This window comes from Urocitellus parryii, chromosome 14 (assembly GCF_045843805.1).
Source record: "Urocitellus parryii isolate mUroPar1 chromosome 14, mUroPar1.hap1, whole genome shotgun sequence".
Lineage (NCBI taxonomy): Eukaryota > Metazoa > Chordata > Mammalia > Rodentia > Sciuridae > Urocitellus > Urocitellus parryii.
Genome location: NC_135544.1, coordinates 65,237,598 through 65,258,246, shown reverse-complemented (window position 1 = coordinate 65,258,246; position 20,649 = coordinate 65,237,598). Strand labels below are relative to the sequence as shown.

The window sequence follows — 20,649 nt, the reverse complement described above, 5'->3', positions numbered from 1 at the left end:
GAAGACTCTGTCATTAAATGAACTTCTCAGGAGTACCTAATAGTGACCCTGCATAGCTCTCCTGTGCCATCATGAGGGAAAGAAAGGACAGTGTGACTTCAGTTTGCGTTTCCTCCTTCATATGTTTGTCTAATTTTGATGCTGATGTTCTTCAGTAGTACTATAAGTTAATTTTCTTATTTTATGTTTCTTAAACAGAAGTTGATATTAATAGCTTGACAAATTCAGTACTCAGTAATAATTTTTCAATAAGGTGGCTCTAGAACCTAGTAATAAATCAGTCATCCATCCAACAAATATTTGTGTGTGCACAATTTTCTGGGTGAACTGTGCTGGTTATGAAAGGGTGAAGAAAAATAGAGACATGGTCTTGTTCTTGTCTTCTAATGGGGAAAGTAAGCAACAACAAGAGAATTACAATTTACTGTTCTGTGTGAGTTTGTTTAGCCTAGTGGGAGGAGGTAGTGGTTTGGAAAAACTTCCCTGAGCAAGTGACACGTTTTGCATGTTGACTCCGAAAAAGGGCTGGTTTGGAAGATACTGTGGTAATCCAGGTGAGAGGTGGTGGCTGAGTGGTAGGAAGATAGATATCACAAGGTATGAAAGAATTCCAGATCTGTTTTAGAAGGAGCCAGATGGCCTTGGATTGGAATTGAGAAAAAGAAAAGAAAAACCAAGGGAGCATTAGCAAAATGGTAGTGAATCCTACCATGTATAGGTTCTGTTATGTGATCTTTTCATTCTTGCAAGGTAGACACTGTTCTTCCCTTTTTATAGCTAGGAAACTGAGGCAGAGGTAGTTCCTGCCTGTAATCCTCAAGCAAGGATTTTTAGTCCAAGGCAGTCCAGCTTCAAGGTCACCTTGTTCTGAAGAAGCTTTGTCAGGTTTTATGGTTATATTGGTTGAAATGTGTTCCCTGTTCTCAAAATATTCATGCTAGGAAAAGCAAGGACAGATGATTACAATAGAGAATAATCTGAAATTGTTGGTGTGTTGCATTTATTAGCTTTGTGAAACAGATAAAGAACTCTTAACTCTTTGCTGGGGTTATTCAAGAATGCTGTTATCAGTTGTCATGAACTACTTTGAATTTTTACTTGGAATACAAGTAACATAGTAACATGGTGTGTTTAGGGAAAAGAAATTCTCTATTGATAGGAGAACAAATGTGAAGGCTTTTTAAAAAGCACAGCATTCAAGTCTGGCTAAATTCTGTTCTGGCTCCTTTCCTTGGTTTTCCTCTAGCCCAGCTCCTCCTCCTTCCCTTTGTCCTTCTTTCTTTGGCAGAGTCTTCTCAACGGTGTCTCTTTGGAACACTCTTCTGTATACCTAATTCCATCTCAGATCTCAGCTGTTCCTCATCTGTGGAGGTCTCACCCCATCTCAAGGTCTAGGTTACTTTTGTGTAACATTAACATAATTTTGACATGAAATCAGCATCTCTTATTACATATATCGACCCCTCTATAAATTATAAGCTCTTGGAACTGGCAATAAAGGGGAGAGTCGGCCAGGAATAAGATGGCTGAGAAACTCCCGCCTTTCTGAGGAATGCCTGGGCCAAGGAGCCGCCACTGCCTTCGCCATTGGAAGTCTCGCTGTGATTCTGCCCCCACTCAGCCCCTGCATCAAGGGTCCATCGTGGTCAACAAGGACACACCCGACAACACCCAGTGCCTCTCCGAGATGATGGGAACATGCCTGACGGGCCCAGCCACCCCCAGGACCCCCAGGGCCCCAGCTTGGAGTGGCTGAAGAAACTGAGCACTTCCATTGACAGGGAGGAGGCACCTTCGCCTAATAAACTGTGAAACCCAAAAAATGAAATAAAGAAGAGAGTCAATAACTTGAGTTGGTTTTTCCCTTTTAACAGAAAAGCCACAAGACTCTACAGAAAATGGCGCTCTGAATTTCTGTGGATGTCTAGATGAAAGTCACTTGTAAGGAATGGGGATTCCTGAATAGCCTGACTAGTGGACAAGCTTTGGTTGGTCCAGCAGGGACTACAGGTTTAGTGAGGCTCTTCATTCTTTATTTAACTAAAGAGGGAAGAGCCCTGAGCTCCACCCTCAGGAGTCAGGTTGGAGACTGTACAAGAAGGTATACTGGGACTGCCAGAAACGACACAAAACTGGGTTGTTGAGTTGTCAGTAAAAGCCTGTAGTTTTATGTAATTCTCCAAGGTGTATTTTGTTTCCTGTGTTTCTCTAGGAATTAGCAACAAAATCCACAGTAGAGCGTTGCATGGGTATTTTAGAGGACAGTTATGTATGCATAAATGCAAGTGCTGTCTGGAAGACAACTTTGCTCTCTCCTATCTTGGGGTGAGAATTCTAGAAGCAGAGAGAAATGAGGGCTGACAATACCTGGAAAGAAGAGTTATATTAAGTTTCAGCCTCATATTAGGTAATAACCACAGAGGTGCTAATGTTTTGGGTTAATAAAATAGTCTCTGGCCTCAAATAGCATCATTTAGCAGTACAGAAAGAAGTTGATTAAAAGAGAAAAACCCTGAATGTATAGTGAGGTAAAGACCAAAATAAAGAGATTAGCAAAGAACTTTGGAAAGAACGGTGTCATACACCTGCATCCCCGAGTGTCCTTCCCTGGTGGAGCTGTTGCTCATGTTAGCAGGTGATTCTGTCCGTGGGTGCAGTGTCATGAGTGCCACTTGTGCACTGACAAACCGCTTTGTTCCCATTCTTAACATGTATTTCTGTAGAAAGATTTTTTGGTTCTTATTTTCAGTAACATATGGAAAGCCTTGACTTTTTTATTTGGAAACTTTACAGATAATAATAGATAAAATATTATACTTGGGTATCTTGGGATGAGAAACTTAGGTTTAATTTCTATTTCTCTTCTACAGTTGTGTGCCCATTAAATAAAGTGAGCAGTTCAACTTCAGTATTCTCATCCTTAACTGGAATATTTTTGTCATGCTGTTTTGAAGACTAGATGAGATAATGAAATTGCCTAACTGACTGTTGCATTGGAGTGTTGAGGGGAAAAAAATACACTCTTAAAATAAAAACAGTACCAAGGAATGTGCATGTGTATAGAAGAGTGTTGTAATCTGAGGTTTGATTTAGATCAAATTTGATTTAGATTTGTGTTAATTGTCTTGCATTCTGATTATTATACAAATAACTATTTACTAATTCACTCTTGTTTCAGAAAGGCATCATGATTTTACTGTTTGATGAAATATTTTAATTTGGACCAAGCATAGGACCACAGTGCTTGTATACTTTATAGTACAAATCTCTTACTGTTTACTTGGTAATGTAGTTATGTGTTGCTTAACAATAGGGATATATGTTTTGAGAAGTATGTCATCAGGTGATTTAAATATCACATGGCTTCTTGATGCTGTGAATATGCATTGTGCAGGCATAACGCAGCAAAAAATTTTTTTTCATAAGTAAATAGAATACACTCTAAAATAGCAATAAAAAGTGTAGGATAGCAAACACAAACCATTAACAGTACTTGATTAATAAGTGTTATTTACCATACACAATTGTATGGCTGTACTTTTATGTGATAGTGGGCTTGTTTACACCACATCACCACAGACACAGTTGTATGCAGTCACTAAGACGGCTGTTGTCACTAGGCAATAGGACTTTCTCAGCATCGTTATTAATCATCTGGGAGTACCATTTGGTGGACCAAAGTGTCATTACCTGGGGCAAGACTCTTTTTGGCATCAAAATACACTTAAAAATTTATTTAAAAGTACATCTAAGCCAGGCATGATTGTGTGTGCTATAATTCCTTCCAGTGACTCCAGGGGCTGAGACAGGGAGGATTGCAAGTTCATGGCCTGCCTCATCAACTCAGGCCCTCAGCAATTTAGTAAGACCTGTCTCAAAATAAAAAATAAAGCCAGGCAAAGCCAGGTGCATGCCCGTGATCCCAACAGCTCTGGAGGCTGAAGCAGAAGGATCAAAGTTCAAAGCCACCCTAGCTAGGCCCTAAGCAACTTAGCAATACCCTGTCTCAAAATAAAAAGGGCTGGGGATGTGGCTCAGTGGTTAAGTGTTTCTAAGTTTAATCCCTGGTACCAAATAATATAAAATAAAAATATAAAAAGGGCTGGGGTTGTGGCTCAGCGGTAGAGCACTCGCCTAGCATGGGCGAGGCACTGGGTTTGATCCTCAGCACTACATAAAAATAAATAAATAAAATAAAGGTATTATGTCCAACTACAACAAAAATGTATTGTATATATGTTTATATGTATATACACACACACATATATATATATAAATTTTTTTTTAAAAAAGGCTGGGGTGTAGCTCAGAGGTAAAGCTCACAGATAAATCCCCAATACCAAAAACAAAACAAAACAAACAAAACCATTTTAAAACTCGTTCACTCTGTTTATGATTCATTTCAAATGATTGAAAGCATAGAGTATAAATAGTATATACAGTCATTTAAATTAAAATTATAGCTGCATTGCTAGTATTCAGAGACTTTTTGGGGAGAGGGAAATAGACTAGGCAGCTGTCTCTTTTATCTGTTAATCACGGAACACTTTTGAATGAAACAGTTTTTGGTGTTGGATAATAACAGCAGACTGACACTTTTTTTGAGGGGTTACATGTTTCTTCCATTCTGTGAAGCAGTTTACATGCATTCATTCTACAGATAGGTGTGTTAAGTTCAAGACTTTAGGTCGAGTTCTCATGATGAGGTGGTGGGCTCAGATTCAGTGAAGAAGTGACTCAACAAAAGAAAAAGGGTGTTTGGCTACTGTGGGTAGTACATTGTGGGGACAGTGACCAGGAAATGTAGGGCATACATGGGTGGTTTAGTACGGTTTGTTGTGTAGACTCACTCGGAATGGCAGTTTCTGGTCTTCCTGATGAGAAGGGAAGGGTTTTACAAAGGGCCATCATGTCACTTTACACAGGGAGATGTATGCCCTGCATTCAGGCAGACGGGTTGGGGGCAGAGCCTTCTTCTGTGCCTGCTGTTTCTCAGTTGCCATTAGTTAAATTATTAGGCCACAGTGGCAGTGTTTTGAGGTGTAAGATGTATTCATCAAAGTGGCTAATATGGGATGGGGATGTAGTTCAGTGTAGAGCCCTTGCCAAGCTGCTCCAGGCTCTGGGTTCAGTCCCTTGTACTGAGAAACAAAACAACAACGAAATTTTGCTAGTGTAATTTAAAATAAGAGTGCTAGAAGATTCATAAAATTAGGCCTTTAGAAGTTCACTGGTATATTTAGATTGCTTTCTTTATATTTATTAAAAAACTGATTTTATGTTGAAAATGAGGTATAGGTTTCCATACCTGTGGAATACAAAAGTGCAGACTGGGTGCTTCAGTAAACACCTGTTGAATCTGGGATCCTGGGCTCTGGGGGTAGAAAAATGAGAAGCTCCTAGGCCGTGAGGGACGTGACTGTCAGCCCAGCACATCCCATGCCCTGGGATGTGAGTGGGCTGTGAACGGGGTGTGTCACAGGTGATCTGACTTGGTGATCACTGGAGGGAGTGTAGGTGTGCTGGGGGCAATCATGTAATGATCTCGTAATTTGTGAGAATTTTTTTTTAAGTTCTTCAGAGGTTTTTTAAAATTTTGAAAATATTATAGCTATCTCAGTCTTATACTTCTTTTTATTTGTTCTGATTAGTTATGCATGAGAGTAGAATGCACATTATACATCATATGTAGTTGGAGTATAATTTCTCATTCTTCTGGTTGTACATGATGTAAATACCACTGGCTGTATAGTTATATATGTATATAGGGTGATAATGTCTGATTCATTCTACTGTCCTCAGTCATATACTTTTTTTTTTTTAATTTTATGAGGTGCTGAGGATCGACCCCAGTGCCTCACCCATGCTATGCAAGCACTCTCCCTCTGAGCCACAACCCCAGCCCCAGTCATATACTTCTTAATAAGATAATGATTATTAAATATTTTTGAAAATCTGTATTCTTCAAATGAAACTCCCCCCCCACATTAGTAGACTGAAACACATAACCTTTCCACTTAAGTGGAAGAAATTTTATACTTCTTAGTGTGAAATGCTTGTTTACACTTGGACCCTCAGAAATGTAGGATCTTAAAAATTGAGTATATTCAGTGAGCCAGCATTGAACTTATACATTCTTGTTTTTGGTTTATCAGCATCTATTTAAATACTTAGTAATGATTTACATCTGTTACATTAAGATTTACTTTATCATTTCACTTGCTTTATCTCAGATCTTTTAAGTCTTGATTATGACAGGCTCTTCTTGTATTTTGTAACTTCTTATTTCTTAAATTCCAAACAGTTTGTGTTTGAGCCATGAGTGGAAGATCTTAGAGAAGAGGCTGTCATCCAAATACCTACTTTGAGATTCCAAATTATATTTTGTCAAAGGCTTATCTTTTGAATTTTAGTTGGAAATATCATTTCTTTCAATATGATATGTATATGGAAGAAAAATATTTATTAGTAAATGTCACAATTGAACTGCATTTCCCTGTTCATTTTACCCAGTTGAATTAATTGTTTATACTTTCTTTAGCTTCCATTAAAGGTTGGTTTTTAAAGACTGAGCAAATTTAACTTTGAATTAATCAACTAAAATACTGAAGTTAACAGTTATTTGTAAGCCATTTCAAAGTGGGAACATTAGTTTTGTAGGGACTACAGATATGAAGTTTTTAAAACATTTTTTTATGTAGTCTGTATGCTTTATTTGTTCCATTGATGTGTTTATCGTGTGCTCTTTTTATTTTTTTTTTAAGGGTAGAGAAATTCATTGGCAAAAGTAGAAATATCTACTAGGAAAAGATGGCCTTTTATACAAAGCTTTTAGGTTCATGGTGTATTCCCAAACAAAAATAGAAAATTGTAGTATTTTAAAGCTGGCTTGGAGCCCCAAAAGTGGTGATATGTAGTATTTTTAAGCTGTTGGTATGGTTAACTGCTCAGGGATTTTTGAACAAGAAACTTGGTTTCTATTATACACCTCAGCTTGCTTGAGTGTAAAACCAAGGCTGGACACACTGTTTCAGTCCTCTGCATACATTGAGAAACCTTAGATGATTGTGCTTGTTTTTGTGCTTCTTCTCTACCCTCAATGTGCTTGTTTGATTTTAAAATGAGATATGTTTAGGTTTATTAAAAAATTTGAAGTGCTATGTTTCCTGTGGATGGCACTATAATCTGTAATCTTGCGAAAACTGCTTTTTAAAAAATTTTTTACAATTTTTTTGTTTTTTAGTTGTCAATAGACCTTTATTTTATTTATTGATACAGGGTGCTGAGAATCGAACCCAGTGCCTCACATGTGCCAGGCAAGCACTCTGCCACTGAGCCACAACCCCAGCCCTGAAAACTGCTTTTTAATAGCTTTTTTGCCATCAGTCTTCAAAGGCTGCAGCTTAGCAGTTTCTTAGTAGATCTCTGCAAGAAAGCGAGAAAGGAGCCTTTGGATGGTTCAAGTGTTGCCTTCAGCTTGGAGGCTAGGCATGTCTCTAAAGAACCTTGGATATTCTACCCAAGGAAGTGAAACCTGAAACACTGCTACATATCTGCAGTACTTTTAAATTGAGTGTGTACACAAGGGTCCTGAAGAAGTCCTGTGCTCGTTGTTAAGGGATTGGGCTCACAATCTGGAGTCCCTCCAGTCTTAACCCTGCACCGATCAATCATTTGGTTTTATTTATGCCATTGATAAACCTTATTTTAAAAATTTGGGCATATATTTACCTATTAGATTCATAGCACTATGTGGTTGTCAAAGATAGAAGAAACTTCAGTCTGAGTCGCTGACCTTTGGAACTTTATGTCACCTAGTTGCATATTCTACAAAGATATTGCATTAATGTCCTTTCTTTTTTGTTAAGATGCTAATGAATAAAGAAAGTCCCCTGTGGATGAGCTAGATCTAAAAAGCCTTAGCTAATTCATAAGCTTGCACACTCCATGATGACAAGGAACAAAAACAGAAAAGCCCTGAATAAAAACAAAGCAAGGGCTGGGGTTGTGGCTCAGTGGTAGAGTATTCACCTAGCATGTACAAGGCACTGGGTTTGAACCCCAGCACCACATAAAAATAAGTAAATAAAATGAAGGTATTAAAAAAAAAAAAAGCAAAACCCACCATTAACAGTCATTTCTTTGAAGTCTTTAGAAGTGTACTGCCAGCTTCTTTAAATTATTTATCATGGATTACTTAAGACATGTAAAACTTCAGAAGGTCTAATAAAAGGAACCCTATGTCTCTACCACCTGATTTAAGAAATGCAGCTGACAGGTGGACTGGAAGCTCCCAGGGCATCAATTCCTGATGGAGATACAGAGTTCTGATCACCAGGCCATGTTTCCCTGGTACTTACAGAATACAGTGGTAGTCTTTTACTTGGTACTCAAAAGACCTGACGTTCAGTGCAGTCCCCCTTCTGCCCTCCTTGCTCCAGTTCACCAGCTCCTCTCTCTGGGCTTTCCCCACAACACTGCTTGGCGTGCCTCAGCAGGACTCCAGCACTGCTGCTTCATTTGACCTTATGTTTGTGAACATTTTCCTTTTGTCCCTGGAAATCACACCTACGAAATGCATAGCTTTGCAGCTTGTAGTTCTTTAAAATATACTGTACTTTGATTATACGTGTGTTATGTTGTCATTGCAGTTGCTGTGTACGTGTCTCTCTCTTCCACTAGCTTGCAAGCTATTTGAAGGAAGAGGTATCTTTTGAAAAATTTTATATATTGCTAGCAATCAGTTAATGCTTGTAGCCTTTTTCTGGAGGATGTTTATCATTCTGTTTTATGCTATGACCATTAACCTGCCCTACATTTGTCTACTTTATAAGCATGAGCTATTTATGATCTGTGAGGCTTCTGAGAGAAATTTAATTTTCGTTAATTATGGATATATTTACAACATCACATGTGTGTCAAATTTTTCACATTGTCTTTTTGTTTGTATATTACAGTAGTATGTGTTTTAAAATATCAAAGTAATGTTTCTTTTTGTCTTTTAGATATTGCTATATGGAGATTTGCCAAAAAATAAAGAAAATATAATATATTTAGCAAATCATCAAAGCACAGGTTTGTATTTCATTTGCATGAGATTTAGGTTTTTCTACAAATGGTTCATGGGCATTCAAAATAATACTTTAATATATTTAAATGAAGTGGGGTCTTTTTCTAGTTGTTAAAACAGGCATTTTTTATGCAGATTTTCTATCTGTCCTTGTATTTTTGTGATTTTACTTTTTGGAAAGTCAGTAATGTGAAAGTTCTGAATTTGTCTATACTTCTTTGTAAATGAGTTGTTTCTTTGCTTTCCCCTATTCCTTAGAGTAACTGTTGAGACTGTCCATTCTTCTCTTTGTGAGCTGTCTGCAGGTGCAGGTGGTAGGTCAAAGTGGGTGCACCCTGTGCACTCCTAGCTGCGTCCTGCGCAGTTGGGCTGGTGTGCATGCACTTGCACACTTGCTGATCATGGCCTTCTGTTCCCATTGGTCCACCTCCTTTTGCCCCTTCACATGCCTTCGTTTTAGCTCCAGCTTGCTAGTCTCTGTCAGAGAAATCACAGGAGACTGTCTCTAGTAGACTTTGGATTAGGTCAAGGTGCTTTTCAAAAGCTGTTCATTTTTAAATAATTACCAGGAATTTGTAAAAATAGTGCATCTAGTCCCATAACCCCTTTACCAAGTCTCCCTCAATGATAACATTTTATAAAACTGTAGCCAGTATCAAAACCAGGAAAGTGACACTGGTTAAGGCACTTTTTTCCTCAAATAATTTAGTCAAAAAACAAACAAAAATCTCCATATTTTTCAAAGCTGTAGCTACTTTTGATGCATGCTTCCTAAATTCCATTTTAATTACTTTTAGATATACAGTATGCCCAAAGCTAAAAACCACGGATCAATGATAGAGCTCTCATGGAAGATCACGAATGCCCATGGCTTTCCTTTGTTTTTTCCTATCAGCTGTCCTCATGATCTTGTTGCTTTTATTACCTTAGGTAAGTGTAGAAAGTGAAAGCAGTTGAAGTGAATTTTTCTCAATTTAGCATATGAATGACTACATTCAGATGGATAGGATCAAAGCTGGAGAAACAGGGGTGGATAGGAATCGTGACATATCTGTGTATTTTTCCCAACTTTATTAATGGGATTGGCTCAAATTATTTGATCTAATTACATTTGACTTTAGTAGAAATAACAGCCTCTTGGGATGCTGGCTTGCCCAGACGTGATGCCCTTTTTTTTTAACCAGTAGGACAATCCTGCCATTCTTGTCCTGGTGCTGAGGAAGAATTTCTACCAGGCATCCAAATAAAAAAGACATTCATGGGTCTAAACCATAGGGAATGACCTGTGATAGCATTATTTACCCCACATTTTTCAATTATTATTGACTGAGTCACTAATTTAACATAGAATTTTCTTTATCAGAATTCTCTTGAAATTCCTTGTTCAGTTTCCTGCCAGCTTCCCCTTTTCCGGGTTTTAGTGGAAACACTGCTCTTAATAGCTGAGGTCCTGGTACTGACAAGCAGAAGGCGTCCTGGGACTCCCGAGGCTGTGGTGGTGGTGATGAGAATGGAATAACCCCCACTGCCGTTTCCATGCTTGCTTACTCTGTTGGCCTTTCCCTGCCTCTCTTCGGAGTGAGAACTTCTGGGAGAGTGTTTGTGGAAACACGATACATGGAAACAGTTCTCCTTCTGTGGTTGGGATTGGAATGTCGCAGGTGGTGGCATGAACTCCACACTGGGCCCACCCTAACCTGTAGAGAGCCACTCCCTTCTACTCCCTGCCCCAAGCCCCATGGCTTTCTTGCATTGCTTTAGCACCGGGTCCTGATACCAGGCAGCCTTTGGAATTTGGGAAGGCTACTTTTGGAATGCTTTCTAAACATGCACAACTTGGGGACATACCAGAAGAATGAGTTTAAATTACTTTAGAATTGCAGGCTTTGGTTAGTATGTGATGGAAGGTATGGAATCTTCCCCCAGAAAAACGTACCCATAAAATCTGCATGTAGTTTTTTGATTCCAGAGGTTCTCAAAGCCTAACCGTAGACTAGGTTCCTTGGCCTCTTGTGTGTAGATGCCCTTTTAAAAACCCTTTTGAGATATTAAAAGGCACAATTAAATATCTCTGAAAAATGTAATTGGCAGAAAGAACATCTCAAGGACCGCTGTTCAGTTTGGGCTTTCTAGTTCACCCTCCACGAGGCCTGCCAGAATAAATGAGTTTCCTGGCTGGCGTTCAAATAGAATTGACATGTAAATGAGTCTCCCTCATCCCTTGTTTTCACTTGGCATGCCCTTGCTGTCTCTACATTCTTAGTTTTTGTTAACTTATTTCTTACCAGTGTTACCAAAGACAAAAGTCTATTTCTTCCCCTCATTCTTCTTTAACTATCTGCTTTGAACACTATTTATTTTTAATCTCACAAATGCTCCCTTTTCTGGGTTTAGGTGGCAATTTCCTTGACTAACAGCATATGTGGTGAGTCAACTGTCATAAGTAGATGTGGCTTTGAAGTCAGGGACCCTGGTTCATGTGAGTTTGTGGGCAAATTACTTAACCTCTTGGAGGCTAGTTGTTTAGGTGTCATATGTACTGATGGAGGTTTTAGGCAGTTTACATTTAGGTTATCTCGTGATCCCAGTGGTGAATATGGCTTAGGGGTGGCGTTCAACAACAGTAGTGAGGATGAGAGCTAACCGTTAGCACAGTGCTGTGCCCACGGTAGCTGAGTGCTCCATGTGCTGTGTCTCTGTACAGCAGACCTTTATGAGTTAGGAACTAGCGTTACAACAGGATGTTAGGGTTGAGGGAGATAAAAGGTGGCTGCCCCTCCTCATCCCTCCACTCTCTCCTCACCATGAGGGAGCGTGACCCTGCTTTGTTTGGTTCACTGTTGAAGAATTCTGACTTAGCCAGAATGTGAAATATGAATAGTTACTCCAAAGGTAATATGTTATTGTGTCAGTTGTAATCTAGTATTACCTATCTGAAACCTAGCTGAGAATAAACAGCAAGACAATTAAAAAGCATATGTCTTTTGACTGCTTTAGTTAGTTGTTAAACTTTTCCACAAAAAAATTTCAAGTTTAAGGGCATAGCTCAGGGCAGGTTATTAGGATCATGACATATTTTGGAAATCTTATTCCTTCTTACAACATTCTTAGAATATGCATCCAAGTCCACAACATAACCATGCTTGTTTCAAAAAATACATTTATTATTCCCTAAACTTTAAAAAATAATTGTTGCAGGAAAAGATGCCAAATCTGTTTTTTAACTTCATACTCCCTGAATATGTACTATGATGATGTACTTTAACCTGGGAACCATATAGAGTCATATCAAATTAGTTCTTAATATTGAATCTACTTCTAAATTTGGAACAGTTATAACAGGCTTGGTTATGTGTTTTTAAGATGATTTCAAAGAACTGTGTCTCAGTGATGGTTTCTTTGATCTAAGTTAGAAGGGACTAAGGAGAGGGCTTCTAAAGAAAGTTGTGTACCTTAGAAAAAAGCCATAGTTGATAGCATTACAGTTTGTTTAATAGACACAGCTGCCATTCACTGTCTAACATGGACAGAACTCTTTAGGCATCAGTATATAAGGATCCATCTCTCTCTCTCTCTCTCTCTCTCTCTCTCTCTCTCTCTCTCTCTCTCTATATATATATATATATATATATATATATATAATTGTAAGTCTTAAAGGCATCAAAAACCAGGTAATCTATGAGTGGTAATCCCTAATTAAAAAGAGAAATTTATAATAATTGGTAAGACTTTTTCTAGAAGGTTAATTTTTAGTGTTTAAATGGCTATATCTTCAGGACAGTCTAGATAGTATGTGCGTTGTCTAAAGGATTTCATGTGACTGAGAGTTAGTCATCTTGTAGTCTGTGGGAAACTATCTCCTTTTGTTAAAACTTTATTGTGATTTCTTTAAATTCCAGACTTATTTCCTAGGCTTTAAAACATTTTTTTTCTTTAATTACTCCATTTGTTCTCATTTCCATGGCCTTGAATATGCTTGTGATGCTAGAAGTATATTCTTTGCACAGGTTCTTAACAAATGTATTTTTTAAGTCTCACACATTGAGTCCATCTGCTAATGCTAGAGTGTCCTTCACATTTCACTTTACACTGCCCTTCTCACCAGGAGAGGCCGTTGGCAGCCACTGGCTTTCAAGTCCGGTTTCTCTGGCTCTCAAGACATTATTATTATTTGTCCCCTTCATTTCCTTTCCTCTCATCTGTTCAAAGCGCCTCCTCTGTTACTGTCTTCTGCGCCCCGTTTGCTGGTCCTGTTTCTTTGCTTTGGCAAGCCCACTTCTGCGGGTCAGCGTTTCTTCTGTTTGAAGCCCAGTGCACAACTTCTTGGAAGGCTTCAGTTGCCGCTCCTGTCGGCTCACTTACGCTTTGCTCTTGGTTTCGAGACTCTTTGGTAATAGCATAGCGGGGTAATGGGTTATCGGGGACCTTGTCCCTTGGTTGGTAAGGAGCACACATCTCCCTAGCCTCGTTGTAAGGCATCTGAGACCTTCTGAATACCAGTGTGACCTAGTACTGTGTCCAGAGGCTCGTTCATAAAGGGCCCTGGCCTTTTGTTGAGCATGTGTGTCCAGAATATTTAGTTACCCTTGATAGTTTCTTAGCATTTTCTGCTTATAATTTCCCCCTTTTTATGAAAAAATATGTCTTAATTTTAAAAACTCAGCTTATTCTTTGTAAAATACTTCTGTTGAATTAGTTGATACTTTGTGATTTTTTTTCTTTTGTCCTTGAAATAAAAAGCCTTTCAAGAATTGGAGGATAATGTAAAAAAAAAAAAAATCCCCACAATTTAAGTTTTTTAAGTATCTGGGGTTTATGTAAAGTAATTTTAAACATTCTGATTATTCTCATGGCATATTCCTAATACAGTGCTGTGAAGAGGCTGTTTCTGTGGTCTCTGGGGAGGGGCGCTGGACATACTGACGGAGTCTGTCTTTGCAGTTGACTGGGTTGTTGCTGATATTCTGGCCATCCGGCAGAATGCTCTCGGACACGTGCGCTATGTGTTGAAGGATAGGCTCAAGTGGCTTCCATTATATGGGTGTTACTTTTCTCAGGTAACTTTTCTTTCCTCTACTTTTTCATTTACATATGGGTCAGTTAAAAAAATATATATTTTAAAGTTTAACATACACTTAATATAAATATATGTGGATTTTTTGGTTCTGTTTTGTGGTATTGGGGATTGAATGCATGTCTTCATGCATGCTGAGCAGTCAGTGTACCACTGAACTATATCCCCAGAATTTTTCTTTGGTATTTTTGATGTTGTATATATATATATATATGTGTGTCTGATTGTCCACATAGTTCAATGAAATAGCAAAAGTACAAACGTCAGATAGGAAACTAAAGACATAGGATTCAGTAGTCACTTACTTTAAGAAACCAATGATAAAATTAATTGTGATCTCTCAGAGATTAAGCAAAATAATGAGCTAATGTGTAAAGTTCTTAGCATGAGGGCATTTATTTTCTAAGGTCCTAAAGTGCAGGATCCAGGTGTGAGAGAGCTGGTTTCTGCCCAGCCTTTCTCCCTGGCTGGCAGATGACAGCACCCTTCCTGTGTCTTATGTGGTCTTGTTCTGTGCACTGCATGCCTGGTGTTTGTTTTCCTCAGAAGGATGCAGTCACTCTGGCTCAGCCTCCCGCCCCCCCAGGACCTTGATGTACTTATCATGATTACCCCTGTCTCCACACAGTCACCATGGAAATTGGAGCCTCAACACCTGGGTTTTGGGGAAACAAATGTAGTCCTTACCAGTGCCACGTAAAGAGCTGTAGCTGGGTCATTTTTTCAAATCCCTAAAGGTTGTTAGTGCTGACATTTAAGGATACTTTTTAGTGATTCTGTAATGAATCAGTGGAAAATTGGGAGTTAAGATCTATCTGATAAATAGAGTTTTTGGTTTAAAGGATATATTTTTTAAAAAGAAAGGATATTAACTACCAACAAACTAAATGTTCATATATTTTCATAGGATAGCATGCAATTTTATTGGAATAATGTCAGAACAGAATGTTTAAGTCATTTAGGTGCTAATATTTGAATGTATAAAATAGACCTTAAATTGTGAAATGGTTTTTGTTCTTTACTCTTCAGGAGCAGAGTTGCCTCTCTGGTGACTGTGGCCCTTGGCTAATTCAAAGTAAATGATTTTTCTCCCCATTTTTTCGTGTGCAGCATGGAGGGATCTATGTAAAGCGAAGTGCCAAGTTCAATGAAAGAGACATGAGGAGGAAGCTGCAGAGTTACGTGGACGCGGGGACCCCAGTAAGAGTGCTGTTTGTGTTTTTCCTTAGCAGCTCCTAATTATTAATCTAAGGATCAAGGTAACATTTAGGATTTGGTTTGAGAGTACACAACCATATAGGTACTAAATAATTCAGAGTTTTGTGAGGCACAAAAACTCTCTAAATAAAAGTCAGTGATTCTTTTTAGCCATCAGAAAGGTTGCTGCAGACAATTAAGTCCTTTCCTGGTGGTTGTCAGTGTTGACCTTAAAGAGGAATAAAAAGAACATTTGATACTTTTGGAGTCTATAAATAGAAAAAGGCAATGTGCTGGTAACCCTACACTTGAGTTCCTCGGAGCTCATCGAACTTCTGTCTTCTTTAGATCAGATTTGGTACTAGAAGCAGCCACTGTTTTCTGTCAGTATAAATTTGGATTTTTCTTATACACTGAATTGTTTGAAAAACCAGGAGTATTAATATTTACATTCAATGTGAATATTATTTTCCAAAACTATGCTTTAAAAAAAACAAAAAACCAAGAATCTTGATCTTCTATTTGAAGAATGCCAGTTGCTGCCAAATGACTTTTTCCCATGACTCCCCCTGGATCAGCAACAGGATTGCCATGACGGCTTGGGATCTGTCTTTTCAGTGCATTCCAAGTGCTCCGAAACTTTGCTCAGGGGCTCAACTTCTTTTCTTTTTTTTCTTATCCCCTCTCTCCTCCTCTCCACTTGCCAGGGCTTGTGGGCAGCAGCCTGGGATTCTGCTGGTTGAAGGGATTCTGCTAGTCAGCCGGTGAGGTACCCAGTGTGAGCATTTTCTCATAAATGTTCTTTGGGTGTTTTTGCAGTAGGAGGTGGCGTGCAGTCTGGGCAGATGGCAATGGAATGAGATGAGGGGAAGAGCGGCCCTGTGTCCTGTATAGCGCACTCTGGAGGACAGGCATTGAGTCGAGAAGGGACTACTCAGTTTTATACAGTGTGGTGGGTTTTTGATACAGTGGGGATCATTTTGTAGATCTCCAAAAGACAGACTAGATTGGAAATATTTATATCCACTTTTAAAAGTTTTAAATTTAAAGACATGGATTAATGTGTTAAAATGTCCATTTTTCTTTTCTCCTTATTGGCTCTACAATTTGGTGTCTATCATTAATTTTGGAAAATTTCTGTTTGTTACAGGTTGAGTATCCTTGAGAACCAGAAGTGTTTCAATTTCGAATTTTTTAGATTTCGGAATTTTCCATAGGCTTTACTTGTTGAACATCTCTAATCAAAATCTGAAACTTTTTGAGGAATGTCAGTATTCAAAATTTTGGATTTTGGAACATTTTGGATTTGTGATTTTTGAATTGGGAGTGCTCAACCTGTGTTTCTTTGAATATTATTGCTATCCTGTTCTCTCTCTCTTCTCCGGTTACTGGTGTGTTGGATCATTTGATGCTGTCCCACAGCTCTTGGATGCTTTACCCTGTCCCACAAATTGCCCTCCCCATTCTCATTTTTATTTTTGTGTTACAGTTTGGGTAACTTCTGCTGATTGCTTTCAGGTTCACTAGTTCTTCTTGTGGCTATGCTTAGTCTGTGCTTGAGCCAGTTAAAGGCGTTCTTCACCTGTACCTGGTCCTTCCTCTCAACATTTGTCTTTGACTCTCTCATGATTTCCTCTTTGTACTGAACGTCTCCACTTGAGAACGTTGATTGTGCCTCTCATCCTTGCTGGCTGTATTCCAGTGTCTGCCTGAGACCAGTGCTTCTGGTGGTTCTATGTCCAGACCCTGCTTTCATCTGCCTTTTCACACCTCCTAAGATTTTGAAAGTTGTCATCTTGGGTAGACTGGAAGGCACTGAGGCAGATCGTCCCGACACTTGGAAATGGTCGCACCTTTCTTTTTCCCTGTGTTGGGAGTAGAGTCTGCCAGCCAGCAGTTGTATTAGGTTTGAGCTTTGCTATGTCGTGTTTTGTCTTTGGGGCTTCAGATTCCAGTAGCTTTCCTTACTTTGTGCTCAGGATGGAGGGTGTCTTATTGGAGAGTTTTCCCTAAGTGTCTGTTCCATGCCCAGCTTTTACTCAGGCTCCCTCTCCCCACAGTACTCTGGAACGTGTTGCTGAGCTCTGCTGATTTGGTAGCGGGAAAGAAGGAGTATTTTTGTTTTGATTCAGACTTAGGGAGGGTATGGAGGGCAGCCTTCTCTGACCCTGCCTTTGCCCCTCTGTCTGTGCCTGGATGAATCCCTGCCCTCCCTCCTCTGAGGCTTCTTTCTTCCTGCTCTTCCCTCGCCTCCTTAGGTTTCCATCCACATCTGAAGTGTAGCAGAATTTTCTTGCTCTTCTACCAGCAACTGCACAGGAGAGTGGAGGGAAGGGCCTGTGTGGGCTGGGCGGCCGTCCAGGGCTGCTTCTCTCTCCAGGGCTGTGTCATTCTCTTCCCGACTCCAGCATTTCCCCCTTTGCCTTTCCTTGGTTTTTCCTTCCTCCTCACTTCCTTCCCTCCTTCAGGTTGTAGTGCCTGTGGCCATCAGGGGTGCTTCTGTTTTACTGGTTCACATTTGGCTTTTGAAACTTGGTAACAATTTTTTAAAGAGACTTTTTTAGTGGCCCCCAGCATTTCCTAGGTAAGCAAGTGCTGACATCTCTTCTCCCCTTTGAGCCCCTTCCTCAGTGTTTGGTGGGGGTTGCCTTGCAGCCTGTCAGCTCTTTGAAGTTGTGAATTTACATGCTGCCAGTGTTGTGCTGGTGTAGGGTTAGGAGCAACCTTCTTCAGTGTTGTGCATGCTAAATTAATACGTAATTCTGAGACAGTTGCTAAAGTTGTTGAACCTGGCCTTGAACTTGGAATCCTCCTGCCTCAGCCGCCTAAGTTGCTGGGATTACAGACATGCACCACCACACCTGGCTTTGTGGTCTGTTTGATACTTTGAAAATTATGTTATATCTAGTTTTTCAAATTGTTTTTATAGGAAGGTTCATTCAGATAGTCTACTTTTTCATTGTGACTTACTAAAAGAACCTTATTGCTTTTCAAGGGCAAGAGTCTCACTTTTTATGTTCCTAGCACATAATGACTGGCATGCTCATGTTGGAATCACCCTGTATCTGAGGTCCAATTTCTTAGAATCTAGATGAAAGCAGAGATTATACTCTTATTTGTGAAAGTTAAGTAACTGACATGGTAGAATGTATTTATCAAGTTAGCTTACATATGGCTTAGTATATCTCTTAGGAATCTATGACTACATGAATTTGTCCTCAATATTGTTATTTAAGGGATTACAAAATTTTATTTAAAAAAAAGTGCATCTGTATTACAAATTATTAGGAAATAATTTCCATAATTGTTGCTGGGACAATATTTTCACAAGGTACTTATTGGTTCTGGATGCAAATGAAACATTTATGATAAAAATAACTACATAATTTATAAAAGTCATGAAGTTAGAATTCGAGCTAGTAAATTTATGCAACACATATAGAGACTTAGTGCTTTTTCTTCCAAGTTTCTTTTGGAGTGGGAGGCAGCCTATTAGATGAGAGTACTCCTTTGGCATCAGATTTGGCTTTAAGTCCTAGATCTGCTGTTTAGACTTTGTTATTTTACATAAGTCACTTTCTAAGCTTTGGTTTCCATTTTCATTAAATCTCTAATAACTATTAATTTGTTAGCTAGTCTTAAATAGCATATTTGCAAACTACACAAATTGTCTTAGTTTCCTATTACTACTTTAACAAATAACTACATACTTACCGGCTTAAAATAACACAGATTTATTATCTTAACTTTTCTAAAAATCAGCCCAAAATAGGTCTCACTGGACTGAAATCGAAGTGTTGATGGGCTGTGGTCCTTTCTAGAGACTCTAGGGAGAATCCATGCTCCCGCCTTCCCCTGCTTTTAAAGTGGCCTGCTTCCCTACCTCGTGGCTCCATCCGTCTCTAGAGCGAGCGCTGGCTGGCCTGGTCTGTCCTTATGGACCATTTCTTTGGTTCTGACTTTTAAAAAATATATATATTTATTTTTTTGTTATAGGTGGGCACAGTATCTTTATTTCACTTTTATGTGGTGCTGAGGTTTGAACCCAGTGCCTCCTGTGTGCTAGGCAAGCACTCTACCACTGAGCCACAACCCCAGCCCTCTGGTTCTGACTTTTGAGCCCCTTTCCTGTTCCAGGACTTTTCCCCTTTCCTGTTCAAGGACTCTCATGATTATATTAAGCCTTCTGGTTAGTTGAAGATAACTTGCTGTCTTTAGGTCCATAAGTAATCCTCATAACTCCCTCTGGCCTTGGTCCACAGTACGTTGAGGGCTCCAGGGTTAGGATGTGGACCTCCCAGGGAGGGAAGGCGTCATCCTGCCCGCCACACTCACATATGTGTTCATGGGACCTGACCATGTTTTCTGACCATGCATATAGCACTTTCAGAGTGAAATAAATAATGAGCTCAGAGGAAAGAAACTATTCTGTATCCTGCCACATTTGGCAGGTTTTCCTCTTAAATGGATGATGGACTTTTGAATGACTTGAGTGTTTCTGATTGTAATTGTAAAAAACTTTAAAATGGTTTGCTGGATTAGATTAGCTTGGGGGACAGAAGGCAGAGATGAAAGAAAAGGCAGTATTCAAAGTATATAGCTAATCAATTCAGGGTTTTTAAGTTCTATAATATTGTTGCTATATAAATGTGTTTTGAAAACTATTTAGTAAACTAGGTAGAATTTCTAAAAATCAGAGGGTGGAGAAAACATTCATAAGAGCCTGCCACTTAGTGCTTTATATTTTCATGACATCCCTCTAATAATTAACTTATGCAGTCATGGAAAAAGTCCGGTTCAGTGGTTGGTTATAGTTTAAAACTCTGATTAGAGTTGTTTTATTTTTGACTAGGTTTTTAGTGTAAATAGGTTGTTAATTTTCCATCAGAGGGTGAAACATCTCATGTTCCAAATGGTGTATCATATCTTGAAAATATATATTTTTAAAAAAATATTGAAGGTCATCACAGGGGAGAACAGAATCTCAGGTTCTTTCAGTGAAAACTTAGCAGATCAGACTTACATGGGTAGCAGTAGAGATCCTCTCCATAGTTTAACTACCAGTAGTTTGTCGTTTTTTCTTGTAGCTCCCATTCCTCCTTGTCGGGGGACAGCAGTTTCTTTTACATCATGCTTCTTGCGATGAGGTCCCAACGCCCAGGCTGCCCTGCAGGGCGCCTTTTTCTTGCCCCAGCGCTCTGGCTTGCTCCTTGTCCTCCCTCCAGGGCCACTTTCTCCTTACCCTGGGAATAAAGAGGATGGCTGCCGGGCTGGGGATGTGGCTCAGGCGGTAGCGCGCTCGCCTGGC

General features: G+C 39.3%; 1 protein-coding gene across 2 annotated transcripts in view; it reads left to right on the top strand.

The window, feature by feature from the left end:
* Positions 1 to 20,649, top strand: part of Agpat5 (1-acylglycerol-3-phosphate O-acyltransferase 5) — a 60,342-nt gene that overhangs the window by 10,508 nt on the left and 29,185 nt on the right. For both annotated transcript variants that reach the window (XM_026380547.2, XM_026380546.2), the window contains exons 2-4: positions 9,006 to 9,075; positions 14,012 to 14,127; positions 15,255 to 15,344. In XM_026380547.2, coding sequence (XP_026236332.1) covers positions 9,006 to 9,075; positions 14,012 to 14,127; positions 15,255 to 15,344 — 276 coding nt within the window. The remainder of the gene's footprint in view (positions 1 to 9,005; positions 9,076 to 14,011; positions 14,128 to 15,254; positions 15,345 to 20,649) is intronic.